This window comes from Balaenoptera musculus, chromosome 3 (genome assembly GCF_009873245.2).
Source record: "Balaenoptera musculus isolate JJ_BM4_2016_0621 chromosome 3, mBalMus1.pri.v3, whole genome shotgun sequence".
NCBI classification, from domain to species: domain Eukaryota; kingdom Metazoa; phylum Chordata; class Mammalia; order Artiodactyla; family Balaenopteridae; genus Balaenoptera; species Balaenoptera musculus.
The window spans coordinates 111,423,264-111,447,224 of NC_045787.1; the positions used below are offsets into that span (position 1 = coordinate 111,423,264).

General features: G+C 48.9%; 1 protein-coding gene across 1 annotated transcript in view; it reads left to right on the top strand.

Moving 5' to 3' along the window:
- Window positions 1-19,368, top strand: part of CATSPER3 (cation channel sperm associated 3) — a 40,496-nt gene extending 21,128 nt beyond the window's left edge. The window contains exons 3-8 of the mRNA XM_036847664.1: window positions 2,433-2,672; window positions 15,792-15,974; window positions 16,682-16,822; window positions 17,181-17,300; window positions 18,171-18,328; window positions 19,174-19,368. Of these exons, the coding sequence (XP_036703559.1) occupies window positions 2,433-2,672; window positions 15,792-15,974; window positions 16,682-16,822; window positions 17,181-17,300; window positions 18,171-18,328; window positions 19,174-19,279 (948 nt within the window). The 3' untranslated portion in view covers window positions 19,280-19,368. The remainder of the gene's footprint in view (window positions 1-2,432; window positions 2,673-15,791; window positions 15,975-16,681; window positions 16,823-17,180; window positions 17,301-18,170; window positions 18,329-19,173) is intronic.
- Window positions 19,369-23,961: the final 4,593 nt, after the last annotated feature.

A 23,961-nucleotide genomic window follows, 5' to 3' on the forward strand; every position in this document is an offset into this window, starting at 1 on the left:
ACCACAAATATAAGTATACAGGACAAATAACACCACCAGCTGCCCTAATGTTTTCCAAATGGACAGTTGTGGCTTTGAGTTACAATTTCCAGTGACAGCATCTGACATATTTAAAAGGTGGTATATCTCAAAAACTTTTCTATTTCCCTCTAGAAATGGAAATAGAAACTCTCTCTAGCCCCCCTTCACCCCACCCCAAACTCATCTCAGTTAAAGGTATCGGCGTTTACCCAGTTGCTCTGTGTGAAGCACTAGAGTCTTCCTTGCCTTCTCTCTACCCTGTGCATCCCTGAGTCCATCAGCAAGTCCTGTCATTACTGCCCACAGAATACTTCCGGAATCTGTCCTCTTCTCTTCAGCTCCACACTGTCCCCCACTCCAATACAATCTAACCTCGTCTCTTGCCTGGATGATGATTCTTCTACTATCTATCACCTCCTCCCTAACTTGCCTCCCAGTTGCTATTCCTGCCAGTTCCCCCACGGTCTCTTTTCCACGGAGATCTCTTAAAAATGTAAATCAGTTCACATCACTCCCTTGCTCAAACTCCTCCAAGGCTGAGGTTAAAGTTCACAGCCCTCACCAGGCCTACAAGGCCCTCCCTACATGGCCCGCCCCTCCAACTGCATCTCCTGCTCTGCTCACCCCTTTCTGTTCTGCCACGCTGGCTTTGCTGTTCCTTTCTCCCCTTAGGGTCCTTGTACTCGCCATTGAGGAGTAGTCTCCCAGTTTTTATTATGGCTCCATCCCTGGCTTTAGCAAGGCCTCCACTCAGCACCTTTTCTAAAGTAGCTGCCATGCCTGCCCCTCCGCACCCTGGCCAGCCCCTCTCTCCCCTTTGGCTGTTTCACTTTCCTTCCTGTCTGATGTTATGTATGTATTTGTCTAAACATTCATTTCCGTCTCCCCTACTAGACTGTCAGCTTCCTGGGCGTGCTGTGGTGATCTATCCTGCAGACCCTCATTCTCATAGCCATTGGCGTCGGGCAGATGCGACACCCCAAGAGCTTCTTGGAAGCCAGGAAGCTGGTGTGGCCGTCCCAGGCTTCCCAGGCCATCCTTCCTCCCTGGCTGGGGAAGCAAGGGCCTCCTGGACTCATTTCTCTCTGGCAGGACGCCTGGTCCCCAGCCGTGGGTGTCTGCAGGGGAGAGGGGCCACAGCACAAGCTGAGGGCAGCAGCTTGGCTGGCTAACACTGAACAGGTGGCAGGGTAAATGCCTGCCCCCTCCCCTGGGCCCTTTGCAGTAATCTGGTGAAGCCACTGGGAGCCCTACTGACACCTCAGAGTCGCAGTGTTACCAGTCAGGGATGTGACCCTGTTGTCTGGGGGCACTGGGGGGAGGGAGTGGGTGGGCAAGCCAGTCTTCCTTCTGTCTTCCTTTCCTAACTTGGGGTTTTGAGCAGGTTGGGGCGTGATTCCCTGCCACCCAGAAAACCTCACTATTCCCTCCTTGGGCCTAGACCCAGCCTGCTGATCCGGGGTGTGTGTGTCAGTTGAGGGTCGGGTAGAGGGAGTTGCAGTGTGTGCCCTGAGGTTGACCCCGGGTTCTTCACATGGTTGTTCTTTTGGGGACTAGAGAAACTGGGGTTAGGCCAAATAGATGCCTTGGTGCTGGTTGGGGATGGGGCCTGCAGAGTCTTAGTTACTGATTTCATTTTCAATAAGTTTAGGTTTGTTACATTGGTTTCCCAATAAAAAAAAAGTAACTTCTAAAAAAAAAAAAATGAGACTGTCTCATTGACTGTCTCATTTCCCTGTGCCTGAAACAGTGCTTGCTTGGCATGTGGTAGATGCTTAATCAAAGCTTCCTCACTGAATGAATTCACTGGTGATAAGGAAAAACTTAGATGACTCAAAAAGTACCTTTTGGTAAAATCGAAGCCACTGGAGTTGTGGATGCATGAGAAGAATTTGAATAAGATTGTTTCATAAAGTATAAAAGTGGAAAAAAAAAGCAGAATGTTCTTCAGAAGCAGATTAATTAACTGATTTTAAGTATGTGTGATAATAGAGTAAATAAAGTAGATGTGTGAGTAGTTCATCTCCTTTCCCAAAAGTCTGGGTATTCAGGTTGGCCAGAAGGCTCTTGGGACCTTCTCTTTGGAAATCCAGGTTGCCTGACATGCACCTCCCACTGGGCCTCAATAGTCATTCTGTCCATCTGTCAGTCAGTCATTCCCAAGCTATCTGAGTCAAACCCAGCCCTAAGCTCAGGACCACAGGATAGGCAAGACACAGAAAGAGAAGGGAATCAGGCACATTGTGTCCACTGTGTGCCAGGGACTCTGCCTGGGTTTCTCTGTCTTGTGGCTGACTTAGGAGCACCCGCTCCCACCCTCGCCCCGCCAACACACACACCTGATTGGGTGGCCCAGGTAGGGGGAAGGTCTACAGCTTGGTCTGACCCTCTCACCCTTACCACCCCTATAGGTCTCAGAGCTCATCTTTGTGTCCATCTATAGCTCCGAGTTCTGCATGAAGCTCTACGTGGACCCCATCAACTACTGGAAGGATGGCTACAACCTGCTAGATGTGATCATTATCATCATCATCTTCATCCCCTACAGTCTCCGCAAGATCAAGGGCAAGCACTACCCCTACCTCAACATTGCCGATGGCGTACAGTCCCTGCGCATTCTCAAGCTTGTCACCTATAGCCGCGGCATCCGGGTGAGTGACATGGGATGCAGTGGTTCTGGGAGTGCAGGTGAGAGGGCCCGTCTGCCCATCAGCCCCTGATGGAATGATAATTCTGCTACTCTCATGCAGTGACTGAGTCCTCTTGTGTGTCAGGTTGATGTTTACCTGTGTTATCTCATTTAATCTTAAAACGATTCTAGGAAAGGTACTAGCTCCATTTTACAGATGAAGAAATTGAGACCCAAGGTCACTCAGCAGTTAGATGCTGGAGCTGAGCTTCGAAAGGTGTGTCTGACTCAAGACCATCTGATCTTTTCCTCTCTCCCATGTTGCAAAGTGACTGATTTTCTTATGGTCCAGACCCTTTGGACTACATGCCCAGGAGTCTCCAGCTTTTTGGTGGCTTCGGCCACTCACTGCTTTCCCCGAACGATTGAAAAATCTGCTGCTTCTCTTGATGGGAATGGTCTCATGACTTGTTCAGGCAGCTCTGGAAGTGCTGCTCCTGCTGAGAGGGCAGAGGGTGGCCAGTCTTTACTTGGCTCAGAGGTTTCAGAACAAACCTCAGAGGTGCCCCAAACATGCCCTCAGGTATTCATCCTGGACATGGTATGTTTGCCCTGGCTCTGGTCAGTACCCGTGCTTCTCCAGGAAGGGGCTGGTTTGGACCTATTCAACAAGTTAGGGTGTGTCAGCCTGTTCTGCTGAGAGGTTGCCCCTAGCCCAGCCTGGTGTCTGTCTGTCTAGGGCTTAGGTCCGACACTCAGGGAGCCCATGGGAGCCCAAGGGAGCACCAGGCCTGAGTGGAGAATAGGCGCATGTTAAAGAGCTCCCCCTCCTGCAGACCCCGTCCATTCAGGTCTTGCTCTCACGTGGTCACGTACCTGTGTGTGTCCCCTCCCAAGCAGCATGGTCCCATCCTCCTGCTCCTCTTCACGGCAAGGCTCCTGGAAGGGGTGTCTGTTCTCCCAGTCCCTCTTCCTTACCTGTCATTTGTGTCCGGGCTTCCTCCCTCCTCTCCCCAGTAACTAGCCCCTCTGAGGTTGCCAGCAACCTCCTGTCACCGCTTTCTCTTGGTTTCCCTCCAGCCTCTTAGGCATAACTTCTCAGGTGCGTGTTTTCTTTGCCTTGCCCATGAGTGTGGTTTTCTCAGGACTGTGTCCTGAGTTCTCTTCTCTTCTCACTCTATATTCTCTTTGGGTGACCGTTTGCACTTTTCAGGGGTCTTCACCTGCCCACGCCTCTTTCTTTGAACTTCAGACCTAACTGCTTCTTGGATAGCTCACATACTCCTCAGACTCAACGTGTCTAAGCCGGAAGTCTTCACTCTCCTCCCACCCCCACCCTCAAATCCCAAGACCTGGCTCCTCCTCCTGTATTTTGTCTGTTGGTGATGGGTGCCTCCTGTCAAGTCAACTGCCAAGTCATAAATTTGAGTGTCGGCTTTGAGCTCTCTCTCTCTCAAAGTCCTATAGCTTGGCCTCCTAGATAGTTCTTGGCTTGTTCACATCTTTTCACTCCAACAGCCATCATTGTTTCTCCATCACCATTCACCTTTCCATGGGTTCCTGCTATGGCTTCCCACACGGCTGAGAGCCCTGGAGCAGAAATGCCTCAGCAGCTGGAGGAATCTCTAAAGTGCACCTGGAATCGTGGCACCACTCCTTTTACACTTGAGAGTGACTCCCCTTGTTCGTGGGCTAGAGGCAGACCCTATAATGTGTCCTAGAAGTGGGGAAGGGAGTGTTTGAGGTGCTGGGCTATGGAGTCTATGTCAGGGAGGGATGAGAGTAAAGCAGGTGGACAGGAAAGAAGACTGGAGCTCTCTGGGAGGTGAATGCCAGGTGGCGGACACCGCGGAGTGAGGGAGTAATCAGACAGTGGGGGCTGTAGCCATTTTTTCGGGTATGGGGCACCAAGGGAGCAGGGGCCTAAAGTGATTCAAGGGTTGCTGGAGATGAGGAAGTCAAGGGACCAAGAGGCCTGGGGGTTGGTGGGTGTCCACAGAGATGCTGAAGGCCCCCAGGATGACAGCAGGGTAGGGTGGAGCCATTCCGAGATGCAACAGGGCGTGGGAAGGTGGAAGGTTGGCCCTGCCCAGAGGCAGGGCCTTTGCCCATGGAGGCTGGGGCTCCGAGGATAAAGTAGGGGATGACCTCCTGATTCAGGTGAGTGGGGGATGGGCAGCCTCCCTCTAGAGGGCTGCTGCGGAGCAATGTCCTCAGGCAAGAGACGCTTTACGGGAAGGCCAGGAGAGAGATCACTGTGGAATGAAGGTGCCGGAGACCTGCGGGAGTCATGAGAGGAAGGTGGTGATGGTGGTGGGCTGAGGGAAAGGAAGTCCAGGGCTATACAGGGAGGAGGAAGCAGAAAGGACTGGTGGCAGGAGGGGCTTCCATCTTGGGGAGTGGGGGGAGGGGCAGTGACCCAGATTGTCCCTTGTGAGGCTGAGGGCACGAGCCGCCTGCTGAGTGCATTGTGTGGTGGCAGCCTGGTCAGAGGGGAAGGCCTGGAGGTGCCTGGGTCTTGGCGCCCGGCAGGGACAGCCCAGGGATCCAGTGAAGGGCACACAGCCCTCCCCACTGGCCAAGGCCTATCCCAGAGCTCAGCCTGGCTTGCTTGGTGACCGAAGGCCTCTGCTTGGCCTTTGGCCCATGTGGTCATGCAGACACCCATGGGCACGCAGACACAGCATGTTCATACACATACAGTCCATGTTTGACCTCAAGGTCTTTCTGTCATTAAGCAGAGCCTTGTATCCAAAAGTTGTTCCCTGGGGAACCATCAGACCCACGGGTTGTAGCTCTTCTATGGGTTTTGGGATGTCACTGGACCCCAAAAGTGACTCTGGATTACATGCCCTCTGTACACCAGCCTGGCCAGCTGGCCAGGGGAGCTGGAGGTGCCAACGGTGGGGCCTTGCACCTCTGTGCTGATTTATATTCATTGAGGTCTAGATGAGGCTCTAACAGAGCTGCAGCTCAGTGCCCAGAGCTGGCACTCTGGCACATTCTTTTTTTTTTTTTTAAACACCTTTATTGGAGTATAATTGCTTTACAATGGTGTGTTAGTTTCTGCTTTATAACAAAGTGAATCAGTTATACGTATACATATGTTCCCATATCTCTTCCCTCTTGCGTCTCCCTCCCTCCCACCCTCCCTATCCCACCCCTCTAGGTGGTCACAAAGCACCGAGCTGATCTCCCTGTCTGGCACATTCTTGACTCCTGTTCCCTGATGAATTAAAATGACATTCTGCCTTCCACCTCATGGCAATAAACCTGCACCATGAGGAAATAGTTCTTTGCTGTTTTGCACACAGAGAAGCTCTGTTAGCTGGGCAACCAAGGGCCACACTGTCCTTGTTCATCTGCATTTCAGCCTGAAGAACCACCTTCAGACACTGGGCTGCAGTGAGAACATCAGCCTCGCCTCCCTCCCTGCCTGCTGCTCTTTGGGGTGCATCACTTGCCACCCATCAGAGCGGCAGGGCCCAAGTACCTGCCCTGACAAGAGGTCCTCTCCATGCCCAGAATGCCCCAAGGCCAGGAGGGCAGCTCTAGCTTGATTCAGAGCCCAGGACAGCTGAACTGGGGGCTAGGAGTTGCTTCCCCAAAGAATTTGGGAATTCAGAATCAGGCACCTATAGGGGGCCAGGCTGTAGGCCTAGAAAGTGCAGAACTTGCTCAGGGAAGGAGCTACCAGCCTATGGGGATCTGGGTAAACATCCATGGGACTAGATTTCTTTTTTTTTTAATACATCTTTATTAGAGTATAACTGCTTTACAATATTGTGTTAGTTTCTGCTGTACAACAAAGCGAATCAGCTATATGAATAAATATATCCCCATATCCCCTCCCTCCTGAGCCTCCCTCCCACCCTCCCTATCCCACCCCTCTAGGTGGTCACAAAGCACTGAGCTGATCTCCCTATGCTATGCAGCTGCTTCCCACTAGCTATCTATTATACATTTGGTAGTGTATATATGTCCATGCTACTCTCTCACTACATCCCAGCCTCCCTTTCCCCCACTGTGTCCTCAAGTCCATTCTCTACATCTCCGTCTTTATTCCTGCCCTGCCACTAGGTTCATCAGTACCATTTTTCTAGATTCCAAATATATGCTTTAGCATACAGTATTTGTTCTACTCTTTCTGAGTTACTTCACTCTGTATGACAGTCTCTAAGTCCATCCACCTCACTACAAATAACTCAATTTCATTCCTTTTTATGGCTGAGTAATATTCCATTGTATATATGTGCCACATCTTCTTTATCCATTCATCTGTTGATGGACATTTAGGTTGGTTCCATGTCCTGGCTATTGTAAATAGTGCTGCAATGAACATTGGGGTGCATGTGTCTTTTTGAATTATGGTTTTCTTAGGGTATATGCCCAGTAGTGGGATTGCTGGGTCATATGGTAATTCTATTTTTAGTTTTTAAAGGAACATCCATACTGTTCTCCATAGTGGCTGTATCAATTTACATTCCCACCAACAGTGCAGGAGGGTTCCCTTTTCTCCACACCCTCTCCAGCATTTATTGTTCCTAGATTTTTTGATGATGGCCATTCTGACTGGTGTGAGGTGATACCTCATTGTAGTTTTGATTTGCATTTCTCTAATGATTAATGATGTTGAGCATCTTTTCATGTGTTTGTTGGCCACCTGTATGTCTTCTTTGGAGAAATGTCTATTTAGGTCTTCTGCCCATTTTTGCATTGGGTTGTTTGTTTTTTTGATATTGAGCTGCATGAACTGCTTGTATATTTTGGAGATTAATCCTTTGTCAGTTGCTTCGTTTCCAAATATTTTCTCCCATTCTGAGGGTTGTCTTTTTGTCTTATTTATGGTTTCCTTTGATGTGCAAAAACTTTTAAGTTTCATTAGGTCCCATTTGTTTATTTTTGTTTTTATTTCCATTACTCTAGGAGGTGGGTCACAAAGGATCTTGCTGTGATTTATGTAATAGAGTGTTCTGCCAATGTTTTCCCCTAAGAGTTTTATAGTGTCTGGCCTTACATTTAGGTCCTTAATTCATTTTGACTTTACTTTTGTGTATGGTGTTAGGAAGTGTTCTAATTTCATTCTTTTACATGTAGCTGTCCAGTTTTCCCGCACCACTTATTGAAGAGGCAGTCTTTTCTCCACTGTATATTCTTGCCTCCTTTGTCAAAGATAAGGTGACCATATGTGCGTGAGTTTATCTCTGGGCTTTCTTTTTTTTTAATAGTAACTTTATTTATTTATGTATTTTTATATCTTTAATGGAGTATAATTACTTTACACTGTTGTGTTAGTTTCTGCTGCACAACAAAGTGAATCACCTATATGTATACATATACCCCCATATCCCCTCCTTCTTGAGTCTCCCTCCCACCCTCCCTATCCCACCTCTCTAGGTGGTCACAAAGCACCGAGCTGATCTCCCTGTGCTATGCGGCTGCTTCCCACTAGCCATCCACTTTACATTTGGTAGTGTATATATGTCACTGCTACTCTCTCACTTCATCCCAGCTTCGCTTTCCCCCGCTGTGTCCTCAGGTCCATTCTCTACATCTGTGTCTTTATTCCTGCCCTGCCACTAGGTTCATCAATACCGTTTTTTAGTTCCATGTATGTGCGTTAGCATACGGTATTTGTTTTTCTCTTTCTGACTTACTTCACTCTGTATGACAGACTCTAGGCCCATCCACCTCACTACAAATAACTCAATTTCGTTTCTTTTTATGGCTGAGTAATATTCCATTGTATATATGTGCCACATCTTTTTTATCCATTCATCTGTCGATGGACACTTAGGTTGCTTCCATGTCCTGGTTATTGTAAATAGAGCTGCAATGAACATTGTGGTACATGACTCTGTTTGAAATATGGTTTTCTCAGGGTATATGCCCAGTAGTGGGATTGCTGGGTCATATGGTAGTTCTATTTTTAGTTTTTTAAAAAATTTTGCTTTATTTATTTTTTTTTATACAGCAGGTTCTTATTAGTTATGTTTTATATATATTAGTTTATATATGTCAATCTCAATCTCCCAATTCATCCCACCACCACCGCCCCCCCATTTTCCCCCCTTGGTGTCCATACATTTGTTCTCTACATCTGTGTCTCTATCTGCCTTGCAAACTGGTGCATCTATACCATTTTTCTAGATTCCACATATATGCATTAATATACAATATTTGTTTTTCTCTTTGTGACTTACTTCACTCTGTATGACAGTCTCTAGGTCCATCCACATCTCTACAAATGACCCAGTTTTGCTCCTTTCTATGACTGAGTAATATTCCATTGTATATACGTACCACATCTTCTTTATCCATTCGTCTGTCGATGGGCATTTAGGTGGCTTCCATGACCTGGCTATTGTAAATAGTGCTGCAATGAACATTGGGGTGCATGTGACTTTTTGAATTATGGTTTTCTTAGGGTATATGCCCAGTAGTGGGATTGCTGGGTCATATGGTAGTTCTATTTTTAGTTTTTAAAGGAACCTCCATACTATTCTCCATAGTGGCTGTACCAATTTACATTCCCACCAACAGTGCAAGAGGGTTCCCTTTTCTCCACACCCTCTCCAGCATTTGTTGTTTGTAGATTTTATGATGATGCCCATTCTGACTGGTGTGAGATGATACCTCATTGTAGTTTTGATTTGCATTTCTCTAATAAGTAGTGATGTTGAGCGGCTTTTCATGTGCCTCTTGGCCATCTGTATGTCTTCTTTGGAGAGATGTCTATTTAGGTCTTCTGCCCACTTTTTGATTGGGTTGGTTTTTTTTTTTAATATTGAGCTGCATGAGCTGTTTATATATTTTAGAGATTAATCTTTTGTCCGTTGATTCATTTGCAAATATTTTCTCCCATTCTGAGGGCTGTCTTTTCGTCTTGTTTATAGTTTCCTTTGCTGTGCAAAAGCTTTTAAGTTTCATTAGGTCCCATTTGTTTACTTTTGTTTTTATTTCCATTGCTCTAGAGGTGGGTCAAAAAAAGATCTTGCTGTGATTTATGTCAAAGAGTGTTCTTCCTATGTTTTCCTCTAAGAGTTTTATAATGCCCAGTCTTACATTTATGTCTTTAATCCATTTGAGTTTATTTTTGTGCATGGTGTTAGGGAGTGTTCTAATTTCACTCTTTTACATGTAGCTGTCCAGTTTTCCCAGCACCACTTATTGAAGAGAGTGTCTTTTCTCCATTGTATATCCTTTCCTCCTTGTCATAGATTAGTTGACCATAGGTATGTGGGTTTATCTCTGGGCTTTCTATCTTGTTCCATTGATCTATGTTTCTGTTTTTGTGCCAGTACCATATTGTCTTGATTACTGTAGCTTTGTAGTATAGTCTGAAATCAGGGAGTCTGATTCTTCCAGTTCCGTTTTTTTTTCCCCTCAAGATTGCTTTGGCTGTTCGGGATGTTTTGTGTCTCCATACAAATTTTAAGATTGTTTTTCTGGTTCTGTAAAAAATGCCATGGGTGATTTGATAGGGATTGCATTAAATCTGTAGATTGGGTATTATAGTCATTTGCACAATATTGATTCTTCCAGTCTAAGAACATGGTATATCTCTCCATCTGTTTGTGTCATTTTTGATTTCTTTCATCAGTGTCTTATAGGTTTCTGAGTACAGGTCTTTTACCTCCTTAGGTAGGTTTTTTCCTAGATATTTTATTCTTTTTGTTGCAATGGTGAATGGGTTGTTTCCTTAATTTCTCTTTCTGATCTTTCGTTGTCAGTGTATAGGAATGCAAGAGATTTCTGTGCATTAATTTTGTATCCTGCAACTTTACCAAATTCATTGATTAGCTCTAGTAGTTTTCTGGTGTCTTTGTTAGGATTCTCTATGTATAGTATCATGTCATGTGCAAACAGTGACAGTTTTACTTCTTCTTTTCCAATTTGTATTCCTTTTACTTCTTTTTCTTCTCTGATTGCCGTGGCTAGGACTTCCAAACTATGTTGAATAATAGTGGTGAGAGTGGACATCCTTCTCTTTTCCTGATCTTAGAGGAAATGCTTTCAGTTTTTCACCATTGAGAATGATATTTGCTGTGGGTTTGTCGTATATGGCCTTTCTTATGTTGAGATAGGTTCCCTCTATGCCCACTTTTTGGAGAGTTTTTATCATAAATGGGTGTTGAATTTTGTCAAAAGCTTTTTCTGCATCTATTGAGATGATCATATGATTTTTATTCTTCAATTTGTTAATATGGTGTATCACATTGATTGACTTGCATATATTGAAGAATCCTTGCATCTCTGGGATAAATCCCACTTGATCATGGTGTATGATCGTTTTAATGTATTGTTGGATTCTGTTTGCTAGTATTTTATTGAGGATTTTTGCATCTATATTCATCAGTGATATTGGTCTTTAATTTTCTTTTTTTGTAGTGTCTCTGTCTGGTTTTGGTATCAGGGTGATGGTGACCTCATAGAATGAGTTTGGGAGTGTTCCTCCCTCTGCTATGTTTTGGAAGAGTTTTAGAAGGATATGTGTTAGCTCGTCTCTAAATGCTTGATAGAATTCACCTGTGAAGCCATCTGGCCCTGGGCTTTTGTCTGTTGGAGGATTTTTAATCACAGTTTCAATTTCAGTGCTCATGATTGGTCTGTTCATATTTTCTATTTCTTCCTGATTCAGTCTTGGAAGGTTGTACTTTTCTAAGAATTTGTCCATTTCTTCCAGGTTGTCCATTTTACTGGCATATAGTTGCTTATAGTAGTCTCTCATGTTCCTTTGTTTTTCTGCAGTGTCAGTTGTTACTTCTTTTTCATTTCTAATTCTTTTGACTTGAGTCTTCTCTCTTTTTTTCCTGATGAGTCTGGCTAATGGTTTATCCATTTTGTTTATCTTCCAAAGAACCAGCTTTTAGTTTTATTAATCTTTACTATTGTTTCCTTCATTTCTTTTTCATTTATTTCTGATCTGATCTCTATGATTTCTTTCCTTCTGCTAGCTTTGGGTTTTTTTTTTTGTTCTTCTTTCTCTAATTGCTTTAGGTGTAAGGTTATGTTGTTTATTTGAGATTTTTCTTGTTTCTTTTTCTTTCCTTTTTTTTTTGGCTCCGTTGGGTCTTCGTTGCTGCATGTGGGCTTTCTCTAGTTGCGGTGAGCAGGGGCTACTCTTCATTGCCGTGCACGGGCTTCTCATGGCAGTGGCTTCTCTTGTTGTGGAGCATGGGCTGTATCTAGGTACACGGGCTTCAGTAGTTGTGGCACGAGGGCTTAGTAGTTGTGGCTTCCGTGGCACAGGGACTTAGTTACTCTGTGGCATGTGGGATCTTCCCGGACCAGGGATTGAACTCGTGTCCCCTGCATTGGCAGGCACATTCTTAACCACTGTGCCACCAGGGAAGTCCCTCTTGTTTCTTGAGGTAGGATTGTATTGCTGTCAGCTTCCCTCTTAGAACTGCTTTTGCTGCATCCCATAGGTTTTGCGTCATTGTGTTTTCATTGTCATTTGTTTCTAGGTAGTTTTTGATTTCCTGTTTGATTTCTTCAGTGATCTCTTGGTTATTTAGTAGCGTGCTGTTTAACCTCCATGTGTTTGTATTTTTTACAGTTTTTTTCCCTGTAATTGATATCTAGTCTCATAGAGTTGTGGTTGGAAAAGATGCTTGATACAATTTCAATTTTCTTAAATTTACTGAGGCTTGATTTGTGACCCAAGATGTGATCTATCCTGGAGAACGTTCCATGTGCACTTGAGAAGAAAGTGTATTCTATTGTTTCTGGATGGAATGTCCTATAAATATCAATTAAGTCCATCTGATCTAATGTGTCATTTAAAGCTTTTGTTTCCTTATTTATTTTCTGTTTGGATGATCTGTCTATTGGTGTAAGTGGGGTGTTGAAGTCCCCTGCTATTATTGTGTTACTGTTGATTTCCACTTTTATGGCTCTTAGCATTTGCCTTATGTATTGAGGTGCTCCTATGTTGGGTGCATAAAGATTTACAATTGTTATATCTTCTTCTTGGATTGATCCCTTGATCATTATGTAGTGTCCTTCCTTGTCTCTTGTAAGAGTGTTTTTTTTAAAGTCTATTTTGTCTGATATGAGTATTGCTACTCCAGCTTTCTTTTGATTTCCATTTGTATGGAATATCTTTTTCCATCCCCTCACTTTCAGCCTGTATGTGTCCCTTGGTCTGAAGTGGGTCTTTTGTAGACAGCATATAAACGGGTCTTGTTTTTGTATCCATTCAGCCAGTCTGTGTGTTTTGGTTGGAGCATTTAGTCCATTCACATTTAAGGTAATTATCGATATGTATGTTCCTATTACCATTTTCTTAACTGTTTCAAGTTTGTTTTTGTAGGTCCTTTTCTTCTCTTGTGTTTCCTGCTTAGAGAAGTTCCTTTAGCGTTTGCTGTAGAGCTGGTTTGGTGGTGCTGAATTCTCTTAGCTTTTGCTTGTCTGTAAAGGTTTTAATTTCTCCGTCGAATCTGAATGAGATCCTTGCTGGGTAGAGTAATTTTGGTTGTAGGTTTCTCCCCTTCATCATTTTAAATATATCCTGCCATTCCCTTCTGGCCTGCAGAGTTTCTGCTGAAAAATCATCTGATAACCTTATGGGGATTCCCTTGTATGTTATCTGCTGCTTTTCCCTTGCTGCTTTAATATTTTTTCTTTGTATTTAATTTTTGACAGTTTGATTAATATGTGTCTCAGCGTGTTTCTCCTTGGGTTTGTCCTGTAAGGGACTCTCTGCGCTTCCTGGATTTGATTGACTCTTTCCTTTCCCATGTTAGGGAAGTTTTCAACTATAATCACTTCAAATATTTTCTCAGACCCTTTCTTTTTCTCTCCTTCTTCTTGGACCCCTATACTTCGAATGTTGGTGCATTTAATGTTGTCCCAGAGGTCTCTGAGACTGTCCTCAATTCTTTTCATTCTTTTTTCTTTATTCTGCCCCATGGCAGTTATTTCCACCATTTTATCTTCCAGCTCACTTATCCGTTCTTCTGTCTCAGTTATTCTGCTATTGATTCCTTCTAGAGTATTTTAAATTTCTGTTATTGTGTTGTTCATCACTGTTTGTTTGCTCTTTAGTTCTTCTAGCTCCTTGTTAAACATTTATTGTATTTTCTCCATTCTATTTCCAAGACTTTGGATCATCTTTACTATCATTACTCTGAATTCTTTTTCAGATAGACTGCCTGTCTCCTCTTCATTTGTTTGGTCTTGTGGGTTTTTACCTTGCTCTTCATCTGCTGCATATTTCTCTGTCTTCTCATTTTGTTTAACTTACTGTGTTTGGAGTATCCTTTATGCAGGCTGCAGGATCATAGTTCCTCTTACTTCTGTTGTCTGCCCCCAGTGGGTGAGGTTGGTCCAGTGACTTGTGTAGGCTTCCTGGTGGGGGCGACTGGTGCCTGTGTTCTGGTGGGTGGGGCTGTATCTTGTCCCTCTGATGGGCAGTGCTGCACCTGGTGGTGTGTTTTGGGGTGTCTCTGAGCTTAGTATGACTTTAGGCTGCCTGACTGCTAATGGGTGGGGTTGTGTTCCTGTCTTGCCAGTTGTTTGGCATGAGGCATCCAGCACTGGAGCTTGCTGGCCCTTGGATGGAGTCGGGTCTTAGTGTTGGGGTGGAGACCTCTTGGAGAGTTCTCACCAATTAATATTCCACGGGGCTGGGAGTTCTCTGGTGGTCCAACATCCTGGACTCAGCTCTCCCACCTTGGAGGCTCATTCCTGGGACTAGATTTCTGAACCTTCTAGACTGCAGAATAATGGGGCCTGTCTGGATGTTGCTTGAAGAACGTGGCCAAGACCAACAGTCAGGAGTCAGTCCCACACAGGCTTCTGGAGAGCGTGACTTTTTCTGCACAGCTGTTTCCGAGGCTGCTTGGCTTTGACCTCAGGTGGCACTGGGCCTGTGCACTAGCCTGGAAGTGGGAGACCCAGCCGGGGCCTCTCCCTCATCCTTCCAAGGTACCTCAGGTTCTTCCACGTGGCCCTGCCCCTCCCCATCCTGAAGACCTCACCTGCAGACTGCGTCCCATTGCTGCATTTTTCATGAGTTCTTACCTCTTCAGTCTTAGCAGTCTTGGGAAAGAAGTTCTGTCTCTCTTGCAGGATTGGAGGCAATTTTTTACAGCTCAGTTCTTTTGGAATTAATCCCTAAACACTGATTTTTCTTCCCCCAAGGAGGGGAGGGGGGGCGTCGGGTGTGCATTCACCCCTGCAGGCAGCTGCCAAAGTGGTCCACATACAGGGCAGCCCCAGTGCTCCTGGGTTGTCTCTCTGTTTTGCACTTTACCCCAGACTGTCAAAACTTCACTGTCCTGTGTCCCAGCTCCACCAGTACCTCCTTTCCTACTGCTAAGTCAATAAATAGTATCTTGGCTTTGAAAGAGGGGCTTTTGTGGTTGACTGTGGTGGCACAAGGCAAGGGGCTAGAGAATGTGTTCCAGCTCTGTCGTTCTATCGGAGTGTGACTGTGACCAAGGCATTTTGCTTCTTTGAGCCTCTGATCCTGCATCTTGAAATGGGAACATCTTCCTACCTTGACATGGTATCTGTGACAGTATCAAGGTAGCTGAACATGTATATGCAAGACTCCAGGGCATGGAGAATGAACGATGAGGCATGGGAGATAAGGCAAACACCCATCTCATGGGGGAAGACTGAGGTCACAAGATGGAGACCTGCCTGTGAAATAGGGCCCAGAAAAATTGAGAAGTCCTATTTCTCTCAGCCTTCTTCATTCCCACTCCCAGGGTAGTTCCCGTACTCCTCCTCGGCCTGGAAGAGCATTCAGGGCTGGCCCTCAGCTGAGGAGCAGGACAGGACACCTTAGGATGACCACAAAGGCAGGCTGGGGTTCAAGTGGAGTGCTTAGTGGTGCTGATGGGGAGACTACACGAGACCTGGGGCACCATGGGCGCTCCACCCATGGGTAACTGAGCGTGGAGGCCAAGCATTGGTGAACCACTGTTAGGTTCGTCCAGCCCTCAGTCTGGGCACAGTACCCATTCATTCACTCATTGATTCATCCAACCATTTATGGAGCATCTGCCATGTGCCAGGCAAGGCACTGGATGCTGGGGCAGCTGGTGTTGGGACAGGCTGGACTTCTGTCCTCTGAGTCCAACCCAGCCTTGCAGCCTGGCCTAGCCCCAGTGCCTCTGCCTTGCAGACGCTCATCACCGCTGTGGGGCAGACAGCCTACACCGTGGCCTCTGTGCTCATCCTGCTCTTCGTCCTGATGTACATCTTCGCTGTCCTGGGCTTCTGCCTATTTGGAGTTCCAGAGAGGGCTGACCTGAATAACTGGGGGAACCTGGCTCTGGCCTTCTTTACCCTCTTCAGCTTGGCCACGGTACCGTGTTTGGGAACAGTGGTAGGGGCAGGGGACTTGAGAAGGGACTGGCAGCTGGTGTGAGCGTGTGGACATGCTGGGCCTCCCTTGGAGCCTTTCCCACGTTCAGACACTTAGCTGGGCTGAGGAAGCTGGGGGCTGGCCTCCTAGGACTAAGGATAGGCCAGTGCCCTGGCCAGGAGTTCATCACTTTCTCTAATCTTGTGACTCCCTAGAGCATTCTTATTTGTCCCACGGGGGTGTAAAACTTTCAAAAAGTTTTCAAAAGATAATTCATTCAGATTAAGTTTAATTTAGAAGGGAAACCCATGTCACATAGCCTTTTTGGGAACAGGCTGTCACAAATCCACCCAGAAGAAGCCTGCAAAGCCCAAGTCTCAAAGTCTAGATTCTGCTGGACTCTGGAAAGATTGGGGTCTTTCCAAAGGAGGGCCTGGCAGAGAAGCATTGTCTTTTGGGGAAGGATGGAAGGCCTTTTGGAGGAGAGCCCTTAGGGTACCTTGATCAGAAGTGCCCCCACCCAGTGGAGCCATGCAGCTCCAGGCCAGCATGTATGCCCTGCAGTCAGAGGATTAGGGGGTGTTGCAGGGCTGATGTGGAAGGAAGCCGGCCTGCTCCTCGGTGGGGCTGGGGCTCCCCACGGTAGGTGAGAGGAGGCCTGCCGCTCTGGGCCTAGGCGCTCAGCATACTCTGCCTTGCCTGAGCAGGTCGATGGCTGGACAGACCTGCAGCAGCAGCTGGATGCCCGGAATTTTATTCTGAGCCGTTCGTTCACCATCATCTTCATCTTGCTTGCCTCCTTCGTCTTCCTTAGCATGTTCGTGGGTGTGATGATCATTCACACTGAGGTGAGGTGGTGCTTGTCAGGATGGGGGAGTGGTAAGTGTGGCAGGTGGATGGGCCAAGTCTCAAGGGAGGACACTGAACTATCTCCCTCCCGAAGTGGAGGGGGGGTGACCAGGTGCGTGCCTCTCTACCCAACCCTGACTCTTTTCCCTGAGCCCTGCATTTTCCCTCGCTCATGATGGTGGCCTGCAGGATAGGTGCTTGGGAAGTCACTGCAGCTGCAGTTGGCAGCTTGAGCTGGGGGCTGGCCTGTGAGGGGATCCTCCTGCTGAGGGGCCTGAGCAGCAGCGGGAGACTGGGGAAGAAGGGAGTGGTGCGCACTGAGAGCCCACATCTTACCTCCATCCTCCCACCCTCTAGGACTCTGTCAAAAAGTTTGAGCGGGAGCTGATGCTAGAGAGACACATGACACTCATGGAAGAGAAGCATGTGATTTTGAAGCGGCAACAGGAGGAGGTCAGCAAGCTGATGCAGACACAGGTAGGTGGTCTCCACGGGCCGGCGGACAAGCAGAGGGACAGTCAGGGCTGAAGCAATGGTCAGGAAGATGGGCCTTGGGGCCTGCGTGGAGGGCGGGTGGCCTTAGGCATCTGTGGCATTTGGTAAGTCAGCTACTCACCCCCCCTGTACTTTTCAGAGTCAGATGTTATTCTCTGCATTTTTGTATTTCTCTGGACCTCTTCAAGTGTTGAGTGTTGTGATTATAATATTTCCCTCCTTCATGGGCAAAACTCTATTGTTGGGCCTTTTGCCTGGAGCTCTCTTGTTCCTGAGGACTCGCTGGGTGCCAGGCAGGCTTGGTCCCCGTCCGCTGAGTGGGCGAAGCCACGGAGGCCCTGACAGGTGTTACTAACCTCAGTTTTTCTAAACTGGAACAAGAATGAGCACGGTGGGCTGGAGATTTTCTGTCAAGCATGATGCAACTGTGAGGGGCTGCAGGAGAGTCCTCTCTTTTCAGCCGAAGTGCTCTGAGCTGCCGGGGTGCTCGGCCGGGTCCTGAACAGCATGCTGCCCCTTTCTCCCCCAAGTGGCCGGTGCCTCCCTCCTCAGCCTCCTCTCTGAGGTGGAGACGTCCGCCTGTCTTGGTGTGCCCCAGGTTTGTCCAGAACAGGGTGAAATGCTGAGCCACGCTCCGGCTCTCACCGATTCCGTCCCGTGTCACCTGTCCTCACGTCAGGGATGGTGGCTCACCAGGTGACCTCAGTCGGGGGGCCCAGGCCCAGAAGGGGTTGGGGTGAACTGTGATTGGACTCAGGCCTCTGCCTGGGCCCCACATGGAGGGTCCCCAGGTCCCTGTGCAGCCCGGTCACCACCTCCTCATCCTTGCTCTCTTTATGCTTCCCTCTCCAGAAGAACGTTGACCACAAAAGTTTCACTGAGCTGGTGGAGAAGTTCAAGAAGACCCTGCGGCACACTGACCCCATGGTCTTGGATGATTTTGGCACGAGCCTACCCTTCATTGATGTCTACTTGTCCACTCTGGACAACCAGGATGCTACCATCTACAAGTCAGTCCCAGCCCCGCTGACCCCGGCCCCAGGCCCAGGGGGGCAATGGCTGATGTGCAGGGTGGGTAGGGCAAGGCCCTTCCTGGCGGTGCGCAGGGGCTGGGCTGCTGTGCGGACGGGCCTGTGGCTGGGGGAGGCTCTGCCCACTGGCCCTCCCCAGCCCACCCTGACCTGTTTTTAAATAGTGGCTCCTCTGACTCTCCAAGACCCTCCTCACCAAGCACTTTTCGGAGGGCCGAGAGAACACCGCTGGCTGGCAAGTCAGAAGCTGCAGCTCCTGGCTTGGTGCTGTGTGACTCTGGCAAAATCTTTGTCCCTTTCCTACCTGGCACAGGAGGGGCTGACTCTATGGAAGCAATGTGTGTGAAGCTCTGAGCTTGGCCTGGCCCTGGGCTGTGCTCAGTGTGAGTTAGCTGGGGTCATTCTGGCCATTACTTGCAGGAAGGGGAGGAGCACGATTAGCCTGGTTTCTCAACAAAAGCTGCCTTGAGGGCTTCGTAGACAGGAGGAACTAAAAGGAGGGCATCTAGGAATGCCCAGTGTTGGCCCAAGCGTGGATCAGGCAGCGTCTGGGCACCTCCACGTGCTCACCTCACTCCGAGCCCAGGAGTCTGTTGCCTCCCACCTGACACATGTGGTGAAATGACTTTACTCCTGGGGCCACAGGTAGGGGGGCACAGCCGGGCTTCCAGCCCAGCCCTATGTGGCTCCGAAGTCCTTGCTCTTCCCTGACCCCACACCTACCAGGAGTGGTGAACGTGCAGGTGCGAGAGTGCCGTGGGCAGGGCCAGGGTGGCATGGACCCCCTTCGTGAGCTCAGGCCTCCTCTCCGCCTCCATTTCCAGGCTTCAGGAGCTGTACTACGAGATCGTGCACGTGCTGAGCCTGATGCTTGAAGACTTGCCCCAGAAGAAGCAGTCCCAGTCCTTGGAGAAGGTCGAGGAGAAGTAGCTGGATGTGGGCACCCAGGCACCGAGGGCCTCGCAGGCTGTGACACCCTGTCCCGCCAATTAAACACAGGTTTTCTGAGTTGGCCTCTTCACGGCTGCTGTGACCATGGCATTTCTCCACCTTTGGGAACTGGGCCTGAGTAGATGCCCATGAAGTCTGATTACCCCCTCACATGACACAGCCAGACCTTGGAAGTAGGGAGTGGGGAGAGGGAGGCTCAAGGCCCACCCTGACCAGAAGACACACCTAGGGTCCACACTGGCTCTCTCCTCCTTTGACCTCAGCATCAAGGACCCACCGGGTTCCTGGGAAGGCCACCTGAGGACCCCGGACCGAGAAGGGCTTCCAGCGGCCCCATAAGAGTGCATGGCTCCTTTGAGCTGGTGTGGCCCTGTGATCCTGGAAGCTCTGCTGCGCTCATCTTTGTGGGCGTGCCCACACCTGGCAGAGCTACAGCTCTCTCTGTGCACCCAGAGCCCTGGAGGCCCCTCTTTGGAGTTCTACTCTGCTTCTCCCAGGCTCGCAGTGATGGTGGTGCCCCAGGGGTGCAGCCGTGACTGGAAGGATACTATTGTGTGGCATGCAGCTCAGGGGGGCACCTCATGCAGGGGCCACAGGAGTGGCAGCATTGGGCGCTTTGGGCTGCTCCCTCCCCTTAAGTTAGTTAGAACTCTTTACTCGAAAGGTGCCATTTTCTGTGTCATCCCTGGCCAAATGACTGCCACAGTTGGCAAGGTCCTGGCACCACCCCAGTCCAGCCATCATGGAGCCATCTGAAGGCCCAGGTGGGGCAGGGTGGCTGGCACCCCTTGCTCCCGACTGGCCAGACCAGAGGCCCGGCAGTGCCCCCTCTGCTCCCATTTCTGGGGAGTGTTCTTGAGGCCTGTCACCTTGGTGGTGCCCTATTCTTAGAGGAGAAATGAGTTCTGGGGTGGGACTCCAGCTGGGGTGGGAAACCAGCATCTGTAGCTGGGTGCCCAGGCCCACCCTGGGGAGTCAGTTGAGTAGAAAACACGTAGAATTGAGAATGGCTGGTCAAGGGTCCCATGGGGGGCCCGTGGTCTCCAGGCCTGGATGATGGCACCCCTGAAGCCAGAGGACAAGGGCTGGTGGAAGCTGTTACTCATGGTTTCATTCACCCGACTACTATTTCCTGAGCTGTGCAGGGTGCTGGGGGTTCTGTGACGAGAAAGCCACAGTCTCGTCCTGGCCCTCTTGGTGCCCACGGTTATCTAGGGGAGACAGTCATCCGGCCAGAACAGAGGAGAGAAAATTTCCCTGAGGAAGTGACAATAATTGTTTGAATGCAGAGAGCATGTGTCTTGTAAGATACTCAGATCATTTCCATTTGCAGATGATCACACTCAGGACCAAACTGAGAACTGTGTGAAACGGTGCCCAGAAGGATTGCTCTGGAGCGTGAGACCCATCGCCATGCAGTGGGGGAGCCCTCTGAGGGCAGGGCGTCAGGCCTCGCTCCTTCCTCGGGTGGAGAGAACTTTGTGCCAGTGCCCTGGGAGATGGCCCTGAAGTAAGCGGGGTGTACACCCAGTACCTAACTGTGAAGGGGGTGACTCTTGGCTGGGGGCTTCCGGGGGGACTCTGATGGGTGCAGCCCAGTCAGCCCAGGATGCAGGCCTCAGGCAGTGGCTCCGATTCAGGGCTGGGATAAAGCAGACGTTGCCAACTGCCCACACTGGATGTGCCAGTGTTGCATGGGGGAATGCGGAAACACCTCCACCTCCGCCTGCTGTCACTAGGAATCGTGGTAATTGCCCTAGGCCTCTGGGAGTGAACAAAAGATTTAAAAATTTCTGCAGGGAGGCAAGTTAGTGAGTACCATGGTTTTAGAGTCAGGAGACTTGGATTCCTTAATCAGGTGACCTCGGGCAAGGTGTCTGGTCTTTTGAAACCTCAGCTATTTCGTCTGAGAAATGGGCTGATAAAACTGATAAAACTGTTCAGCTATAAAGATCAAATAAAATACATGTGACAGTGTAAAAAAAAGAAAGACATAGTCAACTATGGTTCGTGCTTTCTGGCTGTCAGCTCTGCCTCTGCTGTGAGGCCAGCTGCAGTGGGCTGTCCTGATCAGGGGCTGAGAGGGTCTAGGCCAGTGACAAGATGGCCGGGGCTGGGGGGCGGAGAGGTGCAAGCATGGAGCTGAGAGCAGGAAGCAGAGGTCAGGAACCTGGGGGTGGGGGGAATGCATGTCCAGGTGGAGCTGGTACGGGATGGCCGGTTGCACCTGCAGGGCCTGGTCCCAGCAGGGAAGCCCAGGCACGGGCTGTGGGGCTGTGGTGTGGGAGGGCAAGCTTCCTTTAAGGGCACAAGCAGAGGCTTTCACAGAGCAGGGAGCTGGGAGAGGGTGATGTGCAGAGGGCTGGCTCAGCGCTGCTGGCAGAACAAGCCACTGGATATTTGGTGTAAAGTCCCAGAGCAGCATTTCTGTTTGGCTCTCTTTGCCTGCAGAGCAAACACTGGCAGATTGGAATTCCCACTTGGGCTCTCACCAACTCAAACAGGCTTGGCCAAGGCTTTCAATTGATTTGCTTGGGGCAGAAGTGGCTCTGCTTGCCCAGGCCTGGCTGTGGAAAGCAGGACCCTCCTCCTCCTCCCCCCAGCGCCGGGATCCAGCAGAGCTGTCCCCAAGTGGCTCGCCCATCTCTGTCCTGCCAGCTGGGTGGTTTGGGGCGGCAGTGGGATACCCAGGACCTGGGTCTGAGTCTTCTGGTCACACCCAGCCTCTCCCCCAGCTCTTGTAAGAAGGATATGGAATCCAAGGCTAGGGGTGTTTGGAAGGTGGCTGGATTTTTTTTTTTTTTTTAAACTGCTTGTTGATTCCATCAGCAGGAAGCAGTCTCTATAATATGGAAATCCAGGCAGGACTGAGAATATAAGTGCTCCTCTTCAGTCCAACAGTCCCTAAAAATCCAATACTGAGACGCTGGAAACTGCACATCTTGATGTTTTCCCCAAATGTGGGTGAGACAGGACACCTTGTAAAACGAACCGCCCTTCACCAGGTCAGGAGAAGACGGGTCTGAATTCCTAACTAGGCTACTCAGAAAGGAGAGGGAATTGTTGCTGATTCTAGTCACAGGGGTTGGGAAATTAGGAGAAAGGAGCTCAGTGTGATGGGGTGAGAGTTACCAACACACGAGCACCCCACTCTTCCCCACGCTCTGCACCAAGAATTTCGTCTGTGCTTGGTCAGCCACATGCCTGCCGCACCTTCCCCGAGTTCTAGCTCTGATTTCACTTGAGGCTTGGTGTGATGCAGCCCTAGGGGGATGGGGGAGGCAGGGCTGGAGAGCTGGAAGGAAAGGGGAGCATCTGTGCTTTCTCGGTTGGCTCCTGGCTCCTCCTTCACTGTGGAGAAGCAGGGTAATGGGCAAGGCTCATTGGACCTACACGATAGGAGCCGGGACATGGAGGAGGAAGGAAGTAAAAGCCAAGGCTGGGAGTCAGAGACTTTGGACAGAGGCTCCGACCCAGCTGGAGGGTGAGAATGGAAAGGGGACAAATGGAGACAGCAAGTATCCTTGTAAGGTGACAACTGGATATTCCTTGAGAGAGGCAAATAATGATGGGAATTATTTAGGGATGATTTTTGGTTGCTGAACTGTGTCTTTTATTTATTTGTTTTTATTTTTAAAAATTAATTAATTTATTTATTTTTGGCTGTGTTGGGTCTTTGTTGCTGCGCAAGGGCTCTCTCTAGTTGCAGTGAGCGGGGGCTAATCTTCATTGCGGTGTGCGGGCTTCTCATTGCGGTGGCTTCTCTTGTTGCGGTGGCTTCTCTTGTTGCGAGGCACAGGCTCTAGGCACGCGGGCTTCAGTTGTTGTGGCACACGGGCTCAGTAGTTGTGGCACACGGGCTTAGTTGCTCCGCGGCATGTGGGATCTTCCCGGACCAGGTCTCGAACCCGTGTCCCCTGCATTGGCAGACGGATTCTTAACCACTGCGCCACCAGGGAAGGCCTGAACTGTGTCTTTTAAAAATGGAGCCCTATGAAGAGATTCAACCATGTGGGGTCTGCATCATGTTTGGGTGACGTAAAGATGGCTGTGTGTAATAAGGACCTCTTAGGCTAAAATTGGGATATGTTTAGAGGGCTTTACGAACCACTGACTGAGCCTCCAGCTGTGATCTGAGGCATCTAGGTGAAGTACCCCTGAGGGTGGTGGCACCAAATGTGACTGGCATTTTACAAAATGAAACTGAGGTCTCAAAAGGAAGTGTGGAAGAGGCCAGAAGGGGATGAAGAGTCTGCTCTAAAACTCTGAGGAAACTGGAGGTTGACCCCAACTTTTGTAAACTGGTGATGGGGCAATGACCTTTCACAGCAGAGGCACCCCACTGCCCAGAGCTCAGTGTCCTGAGAGCACAGCTGCCCCTTGACTCCCTCCTTACCCACTGGGGTCTTGATGCCTGGGATTGGGGCATGAGATGAAAAGACTCTTCAAAACATGCTGCTGGGCCAGCGAAGGAGGAGTCCAAGCAGAGGTCAGGCTGAGGCTCCAAAGGTATGGCCTGTTCTCTTTGGCTGTGGAAAATACCACCTTCTGTTTTATCAGTAGTTCTGTTTAAGACACTTTGACATATATGATTTGAATCTCATAACAACACTTAGGTACTTTCATTATCCCCATTAAACAGGTGGCAAAACTGAGGTTCG